At 41.3% G+C, this 17,936-nt stretch overlaps 1 protein-coding gene across 4 annotated transcripts in view; it reads right to left on the bottom strand.

Moving 5' to 3' along the window:
• Positions 1–42: 42 nt before the first annotated feature.
• The window catches only part of LOC136444200 (receptor-type tyrosine-protein phosphatase S-like), a 65,089-nt gene continuing 47,195 nt past the window's right edge, over positions 43–17,936 (bottom strand). Inside the window, exons 4-34 of one of the 4 annotated variants that reach the window (XM_066441695.1) lie at positions 17,582–17,695; positions 17,261–17,374; positions 16,438–16,746; positions 15,970–16,263; positions 15,508–15,807; positions 14,986–15,257; positions 14,705–14,774; positions 14,319–14,416; positions 14,000–14,204; positions 13,678–13,783; positions 12,849–12,995; positions 12,477–12,684; positions 11,489–11,543; positions 11,230–11,317; positions 10,722–10,891; positions 10,220–10,332; positions 9,798–9,888; positions 9,430–9,506; positions 9,241–9,277; positions 8,683–8,780; positions 8,170–8,289; positions 7,505–7,659; positions 7,023–7,158; positions 6,384–6,533; positions 5,882–5,975; positions 5,478–5,554; positions 4,796–4,930; positions 4,304–4,429; positions 2,376–2,527; positions 1,794–1,929; positions 43–1,206 (exon numbers count right to left, since the gene is read on the bottom strand). In XM_066441695.1, coding sequence (XP_066297792.1) covers positions 1,132–1,206; positions 1,794–1,929; positions 2,376–2,527; positions 4,304–4,429; positions 4,796–4,930; positions 5,478–5,554; positions 5,882–5,975; positions 6,384–6,533; positions 7,023–7,158; positions 7,505–7,659; positions 8,170–8,289; positions 8,683–8,780; positions 9,241–9,277; positions 9,430–9,506; positions 9,798–9,888; positions 10,220–10,332; positions 10,722–10,891; positions 11,230–11,317; positions 11,489–11,543; positions 12,477–12,684; positions 12,849–12,995; positions 13,678–13,783; positions 14,000–14,204; positions 14,319–14,416; positions 14,705–14,774; positions 14,986–15,257; positions 15,508–15,807; positions 15,970–16,263; positions 16,438–16,746; positions 17,261–17,374; positions 17,582–17,695 — 4,322 coding nt within the window. In that variant the 3' untranslated portion in view covers positions 43–1,131. The remainder of the gene's footprint in view (positions 1,207–1,793; positions 1,930–2,375; positions 2,528–4,303; positions 4,430–4,795; positions 4,931–5,477; positions 5,555–5,881; positions 5,976–6,383; positions 6,534–7,022; positions 7,159–7,504; positions 7,660–8,169; positions 8,290–8,682; positions 8,781–9,240; positions 9,278–9,429; positions 9,507–9,797; positions 9,889–10,219; positions 10,333–10,721; positions 10,892–11,229; positions 11,318–11,488; positions 11,544–12,476; positions 12,685–12,848; positions 12,996–13,677; positions 13,784–13,999; positions 14,205–14,318; positions 14,417–14,704; positions 14,775–14,985; positions 15,258–15,507; positions 15,808–15,969; positions 16,264–16,437; positions 16,747–17,260; positions 17,375–17,581; positions 17,696–17,936) is intronic. The other 3 variants (XM_066441698.1, XM_066441697.1, XM_066441696.1) reach the window with 3 other exon arrangements.

Below are 17,936 nucleotides of genomic sequence, written 5' to 3'. Positions count from 1 at the left end.
TGGAGATAGAGATACCACGCAGTTATAAACTCCATAATGGTATTTTCCTCGGCTGATATATAATATAGACAATGCTCACAACAACGTTCCACGTAACAGACATTTGTGAGAATACAGTAATATACAAGCAGATGTGAAGAGTTGGCTCCTTCTATGGTGACTATTGGTCTCTGGTTCTTACACGAGTAAAACAAACAACAATTATGCTTGCATACATGGAAGATGGACAAGATACATCATGTTAATCAAAAGAAAATGTATATGTATAACTTAAACTAAAGCTGAAGATAGGAGATATCAAACAGCAGTTTTACTCACGGTTACATTCGTCATCTTCACGTGGTCGTGAACAAAATACAATTATATCTAGGCAAGAGTATACTATAATCTCAAACACTACTGTTTATACATACATTTACGTGAATTTGAATATGTATGGGAAGTTAATACGTTACTTGCATTAGCAAAATCTTAGATGAGAAGTATGCACTTAGATCTGTGTTCTGCATATTGACATTTTTTTATATTTCAACTCTGGACTATATTGCACAAGAAGTAAAACATGCGGCATTCAAACATCCTGGTATATGCGTAAATACATTGACTTGAGAAAATCTGTATAATACATGATTGTCTTAAAATGTTTTAACAAGCTGAGCTACAAACTAAACTGATTATTTCCTAAATTATGAAATTCAAAGATTAATAATCCAATTTATTTATTATTCAATGATGTAATCTGCAGCTGTATTTTTGCTATCATATTTTGTACGACCTTTACCTCTTCACTCATGACCTCAATGGAAAGAAGTCTGCAGGCCAATTTCAGCTTCTCGTAAATAAACAAATATTCAAACAAACAAATATGAAAAAATAAAATAAAATATCGCCTCTTAGTCCATGACGTGAAACACATTAACACTTACCAACATGTCAAGTAGATAATTTGACTGAAAAGTCTCAAGATTGACATTCATTTCAAGAATATCATAATTGTAATAAAACTCAAAATAGCATATATAAGATATTCTGGGTCAAACCATATGTATTTTTTTAAACATAATGATCCCTACTTCACATTAATCAAGTCGTGTGAAAAAACAAATCTTTCGGCTATTTCAGAAGAGCCCTCTAGCGGAAGTTGGCGTAATGGTCGAAGCTGTCCAGATACTCCACAACAGCCTGGTAGCAGAACTGGTACTGGTCCTGGGGAGAAAACAACACGAGTCACATCATAGTTTCATTGTTCTAATTCAATGGAGCCAGCGGAACGGGGTTACACCCGGGTCTGGACACAGCTGTAAAAGAGTCGCATCGTCCACTCGGATGGGGACGTGCATGTGTAAAGCCGGTAGCCCCTTATGAGGGGGGGGGGGGATTTGGGCTTTAGGCGTTAGCCTCAAGCGTCAAACCTCTGCACGTAAAAGAACCTAACACACTTATCGAGAAAAGTAGGCGTGCTTCGCAAAAACGTGAGCCGTGGCGTAGCCGTATTGCACTACCACTAGCTACTTGAAAAAGCATCGTGCTTCACCTAAGTTGAGGATGACTGGTTTACCTTTACCTTTTACAAATTTAAATAGCTAGCTGACTGCTAAGGAGTAGGTCTCTCTACTGTCAACAGAGCTACTTTGCACTTTGTCACTGCCCATAGCTAGATGTACATGTACGTGATACATTTCTAACGCCAGGAAGCTACAATTCTTAATATGGGCGTATGAAGCTTTACGGTAATGAAGGGAATGGAAAGCTAGCCCTTGTGAGGTCCATGTTGACTGAGATACAGAACTTACCAGTGTCTGGACCATGTGAGGCCGCTGCTGCCGGAGCGCCTTGACGACCTGGAACACGTCACAGATTCCTTCTGCCTTCACCCGCTCCAGTACCGTGCTGATGGCACAGAACGTCCCCGTGCGGCCCGAGCCCGAGCTGCAGAGAGCACATGTTTGCACTTTTAGTCAGTTAGAAAACTTGTTAGCCGCGTGCTAATGTGGGCATCTCACTGGACTGTATCACTGTAGCGAGGCACTCAATCAAATTTCCAAAGTGTGAAAAAATTCGCAATTCGCAAAATGGTGCAAAGCGGCACAATCCCTGCAAATCTGTTTTTTTAATCAATTTTAATGGGGCATTCTGGATGGGGGCAGCCATCTCTTATATAGAGGTCATGTAATTTACCTGGTGTGACCGCAAGGGAAAATTGACAAAAATTCGCACAAAGTTGGCGCAATTTCGATTCCTAGCCCAATTTTGCACAGTTCAGTGAGATACCGGCTTGAGAGCTCGGTTTGTATCAAATGTGTGGGCTGTTATAGTGATTAGACTAAGTGTAAAAGCGATATCGATACGACTTTATCAATCAGACCATCTCTAACCTGCAGTGCACGGTGATTGGTCCGTTCCCAGACTGCTGCTGCTGCTTCTGGACCTGACCAATCAGATCGATCATCCCGGCGGCGTTGTCAGGGATACCGACTTCCGGCCAGCCGTGGAAGTGGAACTGCTGCACAGTGCGGGGTTTGCCATCCTGCTATGACAAGCGAACAGCCGTGGGTCAACAATCATTTTGAGATTGGTCAATTATACCATTCGTACATGAATGCATAATATGTACCGTTTAATATCGAGATCCAAGAGTTCCTGATAAAAAGAAATCAAGTACCAAATGCTACTGAATTACAATAACGTAGATTTTATCAAGCAGCCTCACAGTTGAGTTCCTGGTTCTAATCAATTGTTAACGGGGAGACCTCGGTTCCATCCTGGGTCAGGACATATAGTTATGGGCGGCATCCGTCTTTCAGAAGAAACGTAGAATGGGATTCTGATTTCATGGAGGTGCCTCAAGCACGTTAAAATTGAAGGGCTAGCAACGACTCCCCGGTGTAAAAAATATGCCCTGCTACTGAACAGCAATGTTTTTTTGGCGACGCCTCAGGGGCGAGCCAAATTTTTACTATATTGTGTGCAGATTGCAAGAATTCTAGGAATTGTACAGGAATGTGAAAGTCCATGGGACGATAACTCAAGAATGCCTGGATGTATTGTCTTCATATTTTGTAGGTGGGTAGGTCTGTGGGCCACCTAGCAACTTTCTATGGTACTGCAGGGGAACTTTCACTTTTCAAATCTCGTCTTCTGAACATGCTATAGTCATGATTTTTAAGTGGTGGATACCTCTTTGTTAGGAAAATATGTCCTGTAGATTTGGACCCCCTAGCGGCTTTTTTGGAACTGCAGGAGCTGATTTTGACTCAAACTTTGAAAGAGAATAACGCAAGAAGGGGATGACGGATCATCATAATTTTTGGTATGGAGATAGCTTAAGTGATGATTTACATAATCATATGCTAATTATGCAAATCAATATCTGATTTGCATAATTAATGAGGACAGTTAATAAATCAGCTGCATTCTATTATAGGACTCTCAAACACATGACATATGTAACCGAGAAAGAGATAAATATCTAATCTCCAAGCAAGATTTGTGTCTAATAGTGGCCACATTTACTTAACTTCCAAATGGTGCAAAAATGAAATCCCCATCTACACGGGGCGCGAAAATCGTAAATGCTAGCCAGAGAAGCTCCAGTCAGCCAGAGAAGCTCCAGCCGGCCTGGAGCTTCTCTGGCTGACTGGAGCTTCTCTGGCTAGCATTTACGATTTTCGCGCCCCGTGTAGATCTGCTTGGAGATTGATAAATATCGATAGATATCAAATATGCAAATTGATACTTAATTTGCATAATTAATGACAAAATACTATAAATCCATAGTGGTAAATGATGGGGATTTCATTTTTGCACCATTTGGAAGTTAAGTAAATGTGGCCACTATTAGACACAAATCTTGCATAGAGGGCCTCATTTACATAATTTATGAGGAAATGGTACGATATCTTTTTTTGTGAAAACAAGATTTTCATACATCGGACAACTTGTGTTATTTTGGTAGAGAAGGTGATCGACTGATATGATTTATGCGAGGTCCTTATTTGCATGTGGGTTAAAAACGAAAACGTTAACAGAGACCACCGTCGCCATGGCAGCATCTTTTTATGTTGCCAATCTTGTTTAATTTTCATTTTGATCGCATTTTACAAAATGATCCAACACATAATACAAACAAGAGAAAAAACAAAGTACAGCAACATAAGCATAAGCCACGGATCCAAAAGGAAAAGTAAAGAAGGAAACAGAAATGAGCTACAACGTAAATATGAGTAATATCAAGTAACGTTGCTTGCTGCCCTATGTGTCACTAGGCACCACAAGGATCTGACCAACCGACCGTGTAGCATACCTTTGCATGTGTCACAGTAAAGGTGCGTAGATCGTAGTCACCGAACGCATCTACGCCCTGCGCTGAAACCACCACTTCACCGAACGTTTTCTGTCCTGTCTCCGGCCAGTAGAGGGTGCATTTGGTCTGTGGACATGTATTTAAAAAATCAGGATATTGTATCGGTGGAAAAACTGTTAACAAAGAATCATCTCTTTAACTACAAAAGCAGACATGTAAATATCAAAATAATATTTTTCTCTTCGTCATGTGATCCGTGTGACCCTTGACTCCCCTGTCACATGAATACCCATTCTGAGCTAAACAAAGATGGCGCATGCCGTATAACAGCTTTTCACCAAGCAACTGCTAGTCGTGTATAACAGTTAAGATGTCTATGTTTAAATGATATTCTAAACCTTATTGTGAATGATTAGTGACATTTCGTCAGTCATAAACTTTGAAATAAAATGCTAACAGGAATGTGGATATCTGAAGAGTTGTGAGACTTACTCGTGATTTCTCCTTGAGCTCAGTGAGCATGACGATGGAACAGGAGTTCCACTCCCACACCATCCTCCAGAAGTCCTCCACAGTCCGGTCCAGCGGGCCCTGCGTCGCGATGTACACGTCTTTGTCGCGGTAGCCCTGTCAGAAATCATGAAATAAATGGTTTGAAATCTTGGTCTACAAATGCTTGCATGTGTGTATGAGACTGAGTGTCCGTGTGTGTAAGACAAGAGTGAAAGCACTAAATAAAACCATAACCATCTAACTATAACGACCCTCTTTATAATGAAAACAATTCTAGCAAATAAGTCAAATATCTCCTTATTAACGACAACGTCAAGGTACAGTTATGATCTACGTTTTTAATGACACGCACTGTACTTTTCAAATATTTATAATTGTGTAACTTTTGTTACAATTTATATTTTAACTGGCATTGAACAGTGTCAAAAACGTATCGATTTTTTGTATCTCAAACACCTTTTAACTTTTGACGTAACACTTTTGCGAAAGATTTGTGGAGCGTTCCCATTTGATTAGCAAAATTTCAGACATTTCATATCTGCCTTATACTAATAACTAATTTATTGTCAACGTCTAATTTTGATTAACAAGTGGAGCCCCACGCTGCTCTACGTACATGGAAAAATAAAACATGCATTGGATGATAACGACCGTGACTTACGTCAATGAAAGACGCGTTGATGTAGTCCGAGCCCTTCACGCCTGCTTTGTGCTGCAGGAACACCCGACTGGTATCATCTGGGGGGAAAAAAGACTCACTTATTTTAGAAATAAAGAATACTCAAGTATGCCAAGCGAGTTTGCCTTATGATGTCAGACTATTGTTAAGATCAAAGAGTCGTCATATTAAATGATCGTGGCATAATTATATATGTCTGAAAGGGATGTCGAATTGTACAAACTGTTAAATTGTTACCGAGCCCTACTCTTATCTGTGACAACGTGTCAATCAGTAAATTTGAATCTTCGCAATCCTTACTGGTCATAGACGTTGAATACGTAACTGTTAAATCATACATCGTTATATGTATATGTTCTTTATCGTCTATCAGCTTTCAAACTTACATGGTAGAATCTGCAGGACTCTGTTCTTTGAGATGTTCTCAGGCAGGTTGCCACTGCGCATGTTCGCACGGTCCACCGGAAGACGGGTCAGATTCTGTTTAATCAAAAGAATAACAGTATCATGCATGACATTCAGTTTGTCATGACTTAGCTTGATGGCTTCGTGTAAAAGGTGAAGTTAGTTTCATGGCATTTTTGAGACTATAGAGGCAGTAGGTTGTTATCCATTATAGAGCATGTTATTAGAAGGCGGAGTCCATCTCTCTCATTCCATCGCATTTTACCTTGCCAGCCGAAGTTAGATACCCATTTTTACACCCGGGTGAAGTGAATAAAGTGTCTCTATAAATGGCATAACGTCTAACCAGGAATCCCAGGACTCAAACCGGTGACCTCTTGATCTCGTACTCCGCCCTTCAACTGTCAGAACTTGGTAAAGATTTGGTATACTCAATCTTTACCAATTTCTTTCAGTTTCAATACATTTTTGATGACAACTAACCCCGAACTCTATGTCGAAGCCAGTCTTGTCCGCGCCCGGCTGCTCGGTCCTGAGTTTGTGCATGTGCCTGTGGATGTTGGCCACCTCCACCTCCGTGTCTCCGTACAGGTACTGTTCCAGTAGGGCCCGGTAGATGAACACGTACTGGGCCTAGAGGTGTAGATGATGTTAAAAGTATTACTAGGATAAGGACAGCATGTGTACTTTGTGGTCCTTTGTCTTGACTTTATTCCGGTCATAAGCTTTTTTTTCCACAATAATAATCAAGGTTCCCGTCGAAAATCAGGAATTGCTTTCATTGTAGAACCTCTAAAGCTAGGCTAATAAGCCAATTCACGGATCGAACAACACATGCGCATGTCAAAGGTGAATGCCCTTTACTTGAGACATAAACGAAACACGTCTGAACATTGTTGTGCGAACCAACCGAGGCCGTATATATCTAGGCATGTATAAAGCATGCTGGAGACAAGAATTGTTTACATGTGAGTCCTGGGGCCTTTTACTTTGCGCAAGCGTACTTATAAGCATCCTGAAACTCCTTATGGCAATCCAGTATAGCGTGAATGGCACAAATCCACGGGACTACACCTGACGAGATTCCAGATTTTGATGAATATAAAGTTTGCGTATTCCTACCTTTGTCTGAACCATGGTGCTGCGGTTCTGTCGCATCCTGGAGACAAAGCCGAACACGTCCACTTTCTCTTCAGCCTGCATCATCTCCAACATGGCGTCTATGGTGATGAACGTGCCCGTGCGGCCAACACCGGCACTGCAGTAGAGGGATTAGATTGTATTATAAATCTAAGTTTAGGGGCCATGATATCGTCATTCTACAGATAGCATCCGCGCATTTTTCCGCACGACCCCCCCCCAAAAAAAATACATAAAAGCTGCAAAATGAGCAAATATATGCAGGATACTAATGTCGTAGAATACCAATGTTAAAGTAGGAAACAATGTTATGTGAAAGGACAAAAATAAACAATAAATTGTCTGGTATACCATCTGCGTGTTCATTCAGTTGTTCAACTTTGCTATAGTTGTAATCTCCAATACGTTATCAAAATATTCTATAATATCCAGTATAAACAAAACAATTGGTGTTTGCAACCCACCTGCAGTGCACGACGATAGGCATGTCCCTGGGCGCCATCTTGGTGATCACAGCCCTGCGGAACTTCAGCAATCCCATGGGGCTCCGGGGCAGCCCGAAGTCCGGCCAGCCCAGGAAGTGGAACTGGGTGACCTCGCGCTTTGCGGGGATACCTTCCTGTAAAGTTAACACGTTTAAGAACATGAGAAAGAATCTGTATACACTACAAGTAGGTGACTCTTCAGAGGCATTGGCAGTATCATTCGATGTTATCTTAATCATAACTGCATACGTATTAGTCATATGGAACCAGACGGGGTTTTGCTCTGCTCTGATGTCCTGATGCTCGTTTATCCAGTTGACGACACAGTAGAGAAATATTCCTGATCAGTGATTTGTTATTCTCGTGCCATGTGAGTTAAACGGCGAAGTGATACAAGTTTTCTAGGTCACAACCATGTGGCTGATGATAGTTAAGGACAAGCTACTAAGGTGGCCGTTATATATGCCTGATGAGAAAACTATAGTCTAAGAAATTGTAGATACAGAAGACTGTGACTTGATACATTATGAGATGCACAGTGATTTAGACATAGATACTTAGATCCAAGCACGCGTTATGTTGCGAGTGGTGTTACTATAAGTATAAGACCAGATTGGTGTAATTTTGATAAAGGTATAGGTTACCTTCCCAACAAGAAAGATCCGTGTCACGTGATCAACCATCGGGATGGTGTCAGCCAAGGTGACGTCAATGTCTCCATAGATCTTCTTCCCACTGTCAGGCCAGTACTGGGTACACTTTTGCTGTGGAGGACATGAACGCAAAGAACAACTAACAACATTAACAGGCTTTAAGGGAGACGGGGGGTGCCATAGACTCTCTGCAACTTATGATCACATGTTCACGAAGTCAAGGGCCCTATCTACATAACGTGACATCACAGAAGCCTGCCTACCTGCCTACGTGCCAAGGCCAGTAACTACGTGTCTAAAAAGGAGTGGAGTGCTAATTCCTCGACAAAGACTTGAATTGGTCAGTCGAAAATTTGGTCAATCTTTTTCAGTTTAAAATTACAAATCAGCTTTGATTTAGAATATCTAGACCTGCATTATATAAGATGAAAAATAACATATCCTAACGAATGTTTGATACAAACATTCAATATCTTTACACGTTCAATATTTGCGAGAATTTACTTTGTTGTTCTCCTTCAGATTGGTAACCATGACGATATTCTTAGCCTTGGTGTCCCAAATCATCCTCCAGAAGTCGTCCACTGTGTTTGGCAAGGGACCTGTAGTTGACATGCAAGAACATTATGGTTTATAACGTGACATTTAACACGTGGAGCAAGGAATATGTTCAAAGAAACAAAAATACATAGTAAACTACATTGAGAGATCAATATAGCTTTGTATTTTGTATCAAATGTCTTAATCACATCAACGTTTCAGTAATCGTCTTAGTCTTACACCTGGCAATACTGACTGGTTCTACTGGCACTGCAGCTAGGTGTCGCTGCTAACAGATGAGGTCCTAAATGTAAATTATTTACACATATACATAGGTAGTTAGTGTGGTATCTACAATGCGGTCCCAAACGTATTACCCCGGGGAAGGTGACAAACGGTCACCAAAATGTCGGCTTGGTTGCGTACAAAGATTTTTTTAAATCCAGTGGTTTAAGAACTTGAAACTATTCACAGATTTATTGTTCTTCGATATCGACAACATGATAAGAAGTCAGCACTAACCTTGCGCCGCGATGTACTTCCGTGGAGCTTTGTAACCCTGTTAATATAAAAAAAGAGTAGATCACGTATAAAATTGTAACAAATGTTCCCACATTCCTATTTCAAATATCTGATCTTAAAAACACAAGCATAAGCGTACTTGAGAATCAGCGATTAGAGAAAGTATTACAAAGTCGTCAGAAAACTTACATCCATGTAAGAGGCGCTGATGTAGTCTGACCCAGCTACACCAGGGATGGGATTGAGCTTGACACGTCCGCTGTCATCTGCAGAATGGATGTAAATATAAAGAATACTAGTAAGCAAAAGCAGTAGTGTATTTTTTTTATTTCAACAGACAAAAACACCTCCCATGGCAGACAATAGGAATGCCCAGGGCATATAGCATGCATTCTTTGATTTCGATTGTCCATGTTCTGATACTGTAAAGAAATCATTAGAAAGAGAAAGGTGTAATCAAAAAAAGAATATTAATTTCATTGTTTGGTTTGGCTTGGTTTGGAACGAAGACTCGAGCTGTTAAAGGCAAATGGTCTGAATGAAAGAAGCAAACTCACAGGTGACGATGTTCTTGAACCTATTCTTGGTTGTATTGCAGTCGCTGTAGTACGCTTCTGCGCGTTCTTTCCCCAGTGTGCCGGGAAGAGCCTACAAAGAAAGAAAAAAGCAGGTATTTTCAAAGTAAAAACTTTAACACTAAAGAACGTAATAGAAGAGGATGTTGGTCTTGAAGATGAAGAACTCAGTTCTGTTATGCTCGACAGGGACCCGTGGAGACACCTGTGTCAACTGAACTATCTTTGAACCATCAGGAGGGCTCTTAAAGGGACAGGACCAGGAAATAACATAAAATAACATAACAAAACATAACATAACATAACATAACGGATCAGCTAGTTTCAATGTTGCTGTAGCGGTTTGACACAAATTGTTCCAAAACCAAAAAAAAGACACAAAAAGTTCACAGTCATCCCCTTACCGAGTACTCCTCTGCGAATTTTTGGTTATCATTGGCGTTTCTCTTGTCAAACTCAGCCTCCAGGTCCGGGAGGGGTACCGGCTCTTGGAAGTTGGGTGACTTTGGCTTCTTGCCTATTCAAACAATAAATCATGACATGATTGTGAGAGTGAAAGGCATTATTTCATTCCAAGTCACCACAGTGGTTTTTAGATAATAATTGTAATGAGTTGGAATGATATGGAATAAAAGAATAGATAAGTCACAAAAGTTTTGAATTGTAAACGAATTTAACATGAAAATGTCAAGAATATTTCTAATGCATGTTATACGAAATCGGGAAATATTTGGAAAGCTGACGTGACGTTCAGAAGTAATCCCTTGGACAGATCGTTACAAAGAATTAAAAGCATTTGTTAACGATGGCAATAACAACCCTATCAGTGACTTGGAATGGGCTTTACTGTCTACTGTACTGAAATGGTGGGTTAATGTAACCGCAAGAGTATGAGTGATGACTGACCAGATCTCCGTTTCGTCGGTTTGACGATGACCTCCTCCACGTGATCCACACCAGGACCGACCGCACCCTGCGGTTCCTCCTCATTTTCGTCTTCATCCTTATGACGCAAACGGCTCAAGTCTGCCAGACTAACGTCTGCAGGAGCATCCTTCTTTCCAGCTGCTCGCCTCCTGATGAAGACATCTTTTTAGATCAAGTAACTAGATCTCATAACGTTTTCTAACATTAACATTTAACATTAACATTAACATTAACATTAAAATCAACTTCATGTCATGCTACTGCACAGTACATATGGTGCAAACCTCGTACCGTTCTTCGATTCACAAGAAGAGAGTAACAATCTATTATCAGTTACAAAATAATACACAATTTACCGTGAGTTATATGATAGTAACATTGATATCATGTGCGCATTCCATTACTATATGTGCTAAATTGATAATGATATTGTCATTTCAATAGATACTGGTATCATAGTGGCTAAAAATATATTGATTTACCTTACCTGTAAACGTAGAAACCCACCGCGACTAGACTGACCAGAAGGACACCTACAGCCGCTCCTGCAGCAATGGGGGTGACCACGTCCCGCACTGGGCATAGTTGTAAACAAATTTCATAGTTCTGTAAACAAATGCTATTCTAGGACGCCCGAATGAGTTGTTGTCTCTCCAATTTGAAATTAAAGCACTATCAGATGACAAGTTGTCTTTCATAATAAAACAGTATTAATATTTTCGAGTTCTTTAATGACAAAACAATACCTGCTTCTTTGAACACAGTGATCACAGGATCCATGTATCCGCTTGTAGTGAATAACTGCAAAAGGAAACCTTTCATAAAGCATAACAGTTTGCGTAATGTCACTTTATCTCCATCCAACTTATTCTATCTTTTGTATGGCAATATTATCGTTATGATTCTAACACAACTATATACAATGAAATTGATTAAAGTAAGAATAGATAGAACAATGTTAAGAATCAAAGGATCAGTTTCAGTTTCAGCTTAATTGATAACAACCTGCATGTAAATGTAACAAATGTACAAAGTCACATGAAATCTGTTGAAACTTACAGTAAACTCGCTCTAAGGATACAGAGGAAACATTCGAGTTAAAAAACAACTACAGCAATCAATATAAGTTATATCCTCATTATAACCTATACAATTTAAAATATGGACGTTCATGGACTACATCACAATTTGCTGGGAACCGATCAAAAACCATGAAAGTACAAAAGCTCGCAACATCTAGTGATGGTTCTTGGACAACAACTTCAGAGCACGCGGCATGAAAGATAGTTCATGTCGCTTAGTTTTGCTTAGTGAGGGGGGGACCAGTTCACGGGCCCGGCGCAGATTATAGTTGATCTGTGACGATTTGGACACAAATTCGAGCAGAGGGTTGTGAGGATCCTCAAAGATGCTTGTCAGTGTGCGCAAGGTGGCCTGGTCCCGCCTTCAAGACAGAGAAGGCAGAGATTCTCCGGAATACCTATAATCTTGTTACAAAATCGTTTTTGCACACTTTCGGGCAGATGTGATAGGTGTTTGGGCAGGCCTCCCCAAACCGGGCTGGCATATTCAAGTAAGGGATGTATAAATACTAGATAAATGCGTGTGAGAACATCTGTAAACAAACCAGCCTTCTTAGCTTCAGTTGAATAAACTAGCGGTCCAGATCAACTAGCGGTCCAGATCAACTAGCGGTCCAGTTAAACTCGTCTCCATGAAAGTCGTCACGAATACCTTTTCTGTTGCCCGTTTGCGTCTCCTGGCACCAGAGTCCACGTAACATCTTACTGCGGCTGTGTACGTCTCCCCTGACCGGAGCTCCTTGTTTCCTGAAGTCTTTGCGAGTCTGGGATCGGCAAGTTCACTCCGCTCACAGCACCACTGGTGACCACAGGGTCCCCCTTCACCGATCTGGACTACATCAGTGCTTTTGTACTGCTCTCTGGTTGACGCAAAGTAAAAAGAAAGTGTAAAATAATTTTTTGCCATCAATGTATTGAAAGCATTCATGTAACCACCATGCTTCAGAGAAAGCTACAGCAAGATCCTTAGGTCAGCTGGTTGTTATCTGGTTGTAAACAATAGGCAATATAAGGATAAGCCTACGATGAAAGTGATAATGCCACGTAAGGTTGAGTTTTCCCGTCCTCAGAAGCGTCCTCGGTAAGCATGACGTCAGGTTCTCCAACTCTTGTACTCAGGTCAGCAAGGCTCTCGTCCTCATTCATTGGGATGACGATGATTTGGCAACAGCTGAAGCATACGAGTACAATTTTAACAGACCGATTAAACACCCTCACTTCTCTCACGGCCAAAGACATTCTGCAGTTCATCTCACAAGGCTCCGTTTAAATTTCAGTCAGTTAAACCACCACCTATTTCTACACCGTTGTATAGATTGTCCCACATGTAAATGTGGTCATTATTGTGAAACAACCGAACATTACCTCCTACGCTGTAAACTTTATACTACCCAAAGAAGTACTATGTTATCATCCCTTTCCAACATAACTGACCTTCAACTACTTAACGACAGTTCATTGTGCTCTCTTCTGTTACGCGGTTCTACGTCACTCTCATACTTACAAAACTGTAATATACTCGATATAGTTCATACTTACATCCATTGTACAGGCAGATTCATTTATTGATAGATACCAACTTGTATTGTCTATTGTCATTTTCCTTTTATCCATTCTGTATTTATGTATGTTATTATGTCTCTTTTTGTATGTTTTGAGTAGAAGGCTTCAAATAAGCTTAATTAAGCTTCCTGCCTAATACTCTGAAAACATATGCGAATAAAATAAAATAAAATACGAGTACAAAAATATGCAATATGCCTCCGCCAATAATTTGGAATAAATGCAAAAAATTATCAACTTGAAGACAATGTCAACTGTTCCTCATCATAACAAAACGATGTTGAACGTACCGTATGGGACCATTCCTCTCGCTGACTTTCGGAAGGACCATGGGAAAAGATGTTGCCGAAGCGTTTTGAGGTGTACCGGTTGGAAGTACAGGAATCGGCGGTGGCTCTATATTTGTAAATAAAAACGTGACTTCAAAGGAAAAACTTCGGCATTTCCATGGGTTACAATTATCACTAGCAGATGTGTGATTGACAAAATACAGGTGAGGTTATTAAGTTAACCCTTTGTTTACTACAATCGCCTCACAAGCGACGAGGTTTCTCGAATACATCGGACTGAAATATTATGTTGATGTGTGTTCGTAGTAGGACTATTTCTCACCAACTCTTGACACGTCACAAGTGAACTCTTCCCCCTTGTCCCCCTCGGCACAGGTTTTTGCACGAACTGTGACTCGGACCATTGAGTTGGCGGGGAGGTCATCCAGTGACTTGGACCACCGCTGTTCATTCAAACCCAACGTATCATAGCTGACGCCTGGATCAGACTCGTCCGGATTATGACGTGGTGTGTCTACATAAGTCACCTGTGCGGAATGAATCATGCATTAAAAATACACGCCAGTCCTCAAACACCTAATTATATAAAAGAAGAGAACTTAGCTCTTGTTATCTTGTATTCGTAATCAATGTGTACTTACCATATACCCTGTCAGCCTCCCTCTGGTTTCTGTAGGAGCTGTCCAGGTCACTCCACATTCACTGTTTGTACTTTTTGTCACATCTGCAGCATCTGGACCTAAGGAATAAGAGAAACAATTAGCTTAGTCAACAAGGAATATGTTTGAGGTGTCTTGTGTGTACATGTGGACAGCATAACTTTAGAGGCTGTGTATGGATCATTATAATATTTGGTAGGTGTGAGTGAAAAGCATGAAACAAATTGAATAGTTAATAAAGATTGAAGTTTTCGATACAGGTTATGTGCACTTTTACAAGTGAAATCCTGAATCATTCATAAATCATGAAATCATAAATGATTAATTTTGATTTTGCATGCTTTTATAATAAACAAAATCATACGTACATCCGTCACTAGTGCGGGCCACGTATGGATGGCTCTCATTCCCTTGGTAGAAGGTGTTGATGGCTGATACCTGTCAGATATAAACATATAAACGCACAATGTAAATAACTGATAAGAAGTACATTTCGCATTGCACAGTTCCATTCAATAAAATCTATGTTGAGAACATGCCATTGGTGGATAAATCGTTTGGAAACTTTCTCATCAGTTTTATATTGGTCAAATATTTGTAAGTTGGGAGTTGGAAGCAAGAGGATAGTGTGATCTCAGTTTTAGCTCACAGTGACAGAGTAGTTGTGAGCGGGCTGCAGGTGTGATGACGTCACCACAGCTGTCAGGTTCTCCTGCTGCAGTCCTGACGTCATGTTCTCCTGGTAGAACGGTTCCCCACCGGTACTGTTGTACAGACTGACTCGGTACGCCTGCAGCTGACCGTGGATGTGGTCAGGGCGCCGCCAGGCTACATGCAGCTGGACCGGCCGAGGGATGTTTGGCGTCCGGCAGTTACAGTCGTGCTGATCTGCAAACGTCTGGATGACTGGGGCTGTTGGGTCTACGAGATATTGTAAAATAAGAATGTGTCAGTAGATTGTAATCCTTATCTTGCTTCTATTGTACTAATATAAGGCTTGGTTTTCTGATAGGTGTGAGGGGGAGTGGTGGTCCGGAGCTATCTAATGTTGACGACATTAGCAACCATCGGCAGTCCTAGGCAAGTCAGTCACAAGCATATCGTTACATTCACTATAACATGCTATCACATGCGTTTATATCTGTCATGTTTTGTTGTGACTACTACTCACAATATTCGAGTGTCCTTGTGCTGGTACAGTTGCTGAAGTCTCCTTCTCCTGCGCTTGTCACCCCGCGCACCCGGAATGTGTAGTTTGTGTACGGGTCCAGGTCTTCTATCACGGTAGTGGTACCGCCGTCCGTAGTTACAACCTCTTGAGGCAACTCAGTCTCATTGCATAACTCCGACGCTCCGTATTGAACTATGTAGCTGATGATCTCACCGTTGGGTTCTATCGGAGGTTCCCAGGTCAGCTGGACAGAGCTGTGGGAGCTTGGTGCGGCCTGCAAGTTGCCAGGAGGACCCGGAGCTGTAAAAGAAGCATAGGAGATAATCTGATGATCATGAGTTACATGTTTACTGAGAGCCCGAAAAGAAGGAAGACAGCCTTTAAAAATTACATTGGGCGAAAAAGTATGAAGAGCAACAGCAGGCCCATAAAGAGCCGACGAAACATGATAGAATATCTTACGCGCTTCGGCTGTGGTTCCATTCCCATTGCCAGGATCGCTCCATCCCAGCGAGTTGTTCACCCGTACTTGGACATTGTACTCAACGGCCGGTCGTGAGCCGTAGATGTAGACATCGCCGTTCACACCAGAAGCTCCAGCTGACTCCCAGTCTCCCCAGTCCGCCGTGTCGCTCCGTTTGTAGCGAACCTGGGAGTCGATGATGTCGAGGTTACCGGTTACGCCTACTGCCCACGTGACGTGGAGGGCTGTTGAGTTCACTGCGGTGACGTTCACTGTTACTTCATCAGGGCGCTCTGCAGATAGAAATGGGAACATGTATACGAAGTTGTTAATAGATAGAGCAGCTACGTACAAAGGAAAGCTTAAGATACATGAGTGTATATGCTTATAAAGAGAGAGATTTTGAACGCTGTCATCACAGCGCTAGCTGCAAAGATTCATCCTTGAACTGTTCAAGATTTCCTTACCTTGCACCACAAGGGTAGCTTCTTGTGACGTGTCACTCCCCGCCACGTTGGAAGAGATACAGACATACTGCCCGTTATCCTGTCGACGTGCTGACGTTATGTTTAAGGTGCTGTGGACCACGTGCTGTTCTCCCTCCAGACCTCTATCTGTAACGTTTATACTGATCCCGTCTCCGGGGGTGATGACGTCACCATTGTGATGCCAGACGACGGTAGGGGCGGGAACACCGCGACCAGTACAGCGGAACGTTACTTCATTCCCAACAACTACAGTGATTTCTTCTGGATCGCCTGATATTGTTGCAGGTACTGGAATAAAATGTAAGTAAATGTCACATGTCTATATTTAGTAGAAGCATAATATTATATATATCTTGCTAATGATGCGATACCTTTCACCGACAATATTCGGTGCACTGATAACGTTATATTTTTCTTATGAATATCAAATAATTGAAATATATATTTCTGCTATACTGGCTGTGCAGTCTTGAATGAACAGCCGTGCGCGTACACTTATAGATATATATATCATTTAGCAATGCAACATACTTTTTTTACAGATGTCTCCAACCCAAGGGTCCTCACATCCTGGACAGCTACCGTTGGTTTTATCACAGACTGTCTCTGACACACAGTTTCCACACATTTCCCGGCAGTCTTTGCCGTAATATCCATCCTCAATTGAATATGTTCAGTATTGAATTGTAGATCACAATATTCATCCAATCAATATGTATTAATCATGCATATGAGTCTTTTGGTTTGTTTCTCTCCTCAGTACTAAACCACAGTAGGTGGGAAGAAGAGCCTAGAAACCTACTTTGATCGCACCTGGTGCCATTGTACCCGGCCGCACACACGTGAGGACCATTAGTCGGACATGCTCCGTCGAACTTGTCACAGGTCTGACGACCCAGGTAGCAGTGTCCGCACTCTGTGAATGAAGACAAGTGAGTAGTTAAGTTAAAGCCATATTACTTTTTGTAGCGTTTCTTTTCATGGGCCAAGGCTCTGGAAAATTAGACAATCACTATTTGTGAACAATTAAATATATCTTATCCATTTTTATACAGGTATCCATTTTTATACGATGTATCTAATGGGCTGTGATATCGAATACTACAGTAACTCGATGACGTACCCTGATCACAGAAGGCACCATACGATCCATCTGCACATGCGCAGATATAAAGTCCGGAATCTTCCGGTCCTGAGGTCAGGTTTCCGCCATTCTGGCATGGTCTGAATGATGAAGCTGTGGAAAGGTAGTAGAATGATTTTATAAATTTCCGTTCTCGTTTGACCTCAATCAATGATATGTATGACTTTTTTTTTTTGCGTGAACGTACCATCAGGTACCTTAATTTGACGACAAAACAATGTTGAAGGCAGAAAAAGGCACTTAAAAGGTATGGAAGCAAGCAAGACAAAAAACCGAGGAGACATCCCAAAGGATCTATAACTTCAAAGAGACTTATGAAGCCCCAAATTAAGAT

The sequence above is a fragment of the Branchiostoma lanceolatum genome, chromosome 11 (genome assembly GCF_035083965.1).
Source record: "Branchiostoma lanceolatum isolate klBraLanc5 chromosome 11, klBraLanc5.hap2, whole genome shotgun sequence".
In the NCBI taxonomy this organism is placed as follows: Eukaryota; Metazoa; Chordata; class Leptocardii; order Amphioxiformes; family Branchiostomatidae; genus Branchiostoma; species Branchiostoma lanceolatum.
Note: the sequence above shows the minus strand (reverse complement) of the source record. Positions and strands in the feature narration are given on the sequence as shown.